This window comes from Chenopodium quinoa, unplaced genomic scaffold (genome assembly GCF_001683475.1).
Source record: "Chenopodium quinoa cultivar QQ74 unplaced genomic scaffold, ASM168347v1, whole genome shotgun sequence".
In the NCBI taxonomy this organism is placed as follows: domain Eukaryota; kingdom Viridiplantae; phylum Streptophyta; class Magnoliopsida; order Caryophyllales; family Amaranthaceae; genus Chenopodium; species Chenopodium quinoa.
This window is the reverse complement of record NW_018744757.1, coordinates 728,530-730,874: the sequence shown is the minus strand read 5'-3', so window position 1 is coordinate 730,874 and position 2,345 is coordinate 728,530. Positions and strand designations below refer to the sequence as shown.

Below are 2,345 nucleotides of genomic sequence, written 5' to 3'. Positions count from 1 at the left end.
GGGAAGAATGTTGTCAGTATATGAGAAGTTGTGTAGATACTCCACAGCAAAATGGAGTTGTGGAGAGGAAGCATAGACATCCTTTAAAAACAGCAAGAGCTATTGGTTATGTCATACCTTATGAGAAAATTCATGGAGTTGCAGCTAGCATTGAGCATTTAAAAGTTTTTGGATGCTTGTGTTATGCTGCTACTCTCAAGAATAGCAGGACAAATTTGATTCCAGGGCAACACTTTGTGTAATGCTGGGATTGGACAAAAGGCTTATAAGCTTCTGAACTTAGAAACTAATGCAATGATTGTTTCTAGGGATGTTACTTTTCATGACAAACATTTTCCATTCCATTTCTCAAACAACACAAACAAGCCAGACTCAATTTTTCTTCCTGCTGATACAACTTTCACTTTTACTTTTGATCCTAATTTGCCTGATATTTTTGTCATGTTCCCTGACCAAACAACTTCAGACCAAACACAAAACCCTCAAATTAACCCGGATACACAAATAATACCTCATCCTGATCCTAATACCTCAAATATACCTCAAACAAAAACCCCTTGGCCAAACCAGCCTGGATGATTGATTATGTGTGTGCAGTTGATTCTGCAACCTCTCGTTGGTGTAATTTTGTTTCCTATAATGATTTTCTTATTCCCTTCAAGGCATTCATTGCTCATATTTCAAGTGTGATAGAACCAGCTACTTATTTTGAAGCAGCACAGCATTTAAAGTGGATAGATGCTATGAACAAAGAGCTTGAAGCCTTGGCAGCCAACAACACATGGGTTCTAACAGCCGACAAGACCCATCACCAAAGTCTATAACTATAACTGCAGTTCATAGTTTATTATAGCCAGTCAAATAAGATGGAACCCTTGAATTTCATAAGTTTCCATGTAAAGTCTTGAATGATTACATAAGTTTTAGTATTAACACTCACATTGCCACTCAGTCCCCATCACTAAACTTAGATAAATCAGCTATATTCTCTCAAAGTAATCCAAATACACCCCCACCCCCAAAATTCCCTAATAATAAATGCCTGAGTTTCCTAAAATGACTTGGTTGGTAGGAATTAGGAAGGACATGAAGTATGCGGATGTGCATGAGAATGAGGATTAGGATTAGGATGAGGCATTGGATCGTAAGGGATGGAGGAGGATGATCTAAGTAGCCAACCCTCTTATGGAATTAAGGTTTTGATTGATTGATAGACTATCGTGTTTATAATCCATGTAAACCCATATCCACTGAACATGTTTCACTAGATCAATTAAAGCCTTCATGGAACACACTTTTTTTTCCCAAAGTCCATATACTTCCTAGTTCCTATAATATCAATCAACTTTGTTCCGCTAAAAATACAGAATTTTATGCATTATAAATGCGGGTTAATCTTCTATTTACAAAGAATTAAAAAAAAACAATTCTTAGAGTAGTGCAAAAAATTAAGCAAAATTATATATTATGTACCTCTCCAAAAACATGTCCCTGTTTTTCCTGAGAAGCTCCAAAACCTAAACAAGAATGATCCAATAAAATCAAAATTCATAATCCAATAAAATCAAACATCAAGACATACTACAAACAGAGAAGATAGAATTACTCTTTTAATTTGGCTAATGTATTCGAGATCCTCAGGAGTAGGTTCGGGTTCTACATCGTCTTCGTGATCCTCGAAAGCGGTAGTGGTAGCCGGAATAGCCGAGTCATCCATACCAACACGGCCGTGCTGAATTGAACGACGGTGGTTGACATGGTTGAGGGAAAGAGAGAGAATGGTGTTGGTGTTGGTGCTGCTGCGGTTGAAAAGCAGTGAGGTGGTGGTGCTACGGCAATCGTAGTGGTGAGATAAAATGGAAGAAAGTCTAGTTGAACAAGTTGAAGATGAAGATGATGGTAGTGGCAGTTGTAACTGTTGGGTTCCCACCATTGGCGGACTTGGCCTTATGCCTGGTGGGTCAAATGACTCACCAGGGCCCAAAATATTTTTTAAGTTTTTAAAAAAAAAAAAAAAAAAATTATTTTTTAAGTTTTTTTTTTAAAAAAAAAATACTAACTTTGAACCTTTTGTTAATGTTGTTGGGTTTTTGATGAAATGTGAACCTAATGCTTGTACAAATTTTAATCTTGTCAATTATTAGTTTGTTAATTATTAGAGAGCTAAGCTTGTCATGTTGTCAATTATTAGCTTGTTAATTATTAGTTTGTTAATTTTAGTCTTGTCAATTTTAAGCTTGTTAATTATTAGTTAGTACTGTAATCTTGTCAATTTTCTATTTGGATGATCTTTGTAAATAATTTTTCTTGGGAATTTCGGTAAATTTTTTCTTTTTACATATTTG

The 2,345-nt window shown here is 35.6% G+C and overlaps 1 protein-coding gene across 1 annotated transcript; it reads right to left on the bottom strand.

Annotated features, from left to right (window-relative positions):
- Positions 1 to 1,282: 1,282 nt before the first annotated feature.
- LOC110703749 (ycf3-interacting protein 1, chloroplastic-like) lies at positions 1,283 to 2,045 on the bottom strand. The gene is made up of 3 exons (XM_021881535.1): positions 1,607 to 2,045; positions 1,474 to 1,517; positions 1,283 to 1,355 (listed from the first exon to the last, which is right to left on the bottom strand). The coding sequence occupies exons 1-3, from the start codon at positions 1,931 to 1,933 to the stop codon at positions 1,283 to 1,285; spliced, it is 444 nt and encodes a 147-aa protein (XP_021737227.1). The 5' UTR covers positions 1,934 to 2,045.
- Between the last annotated feature and the right edge of the window lie 300 nt (positions 2,046 to 2,345).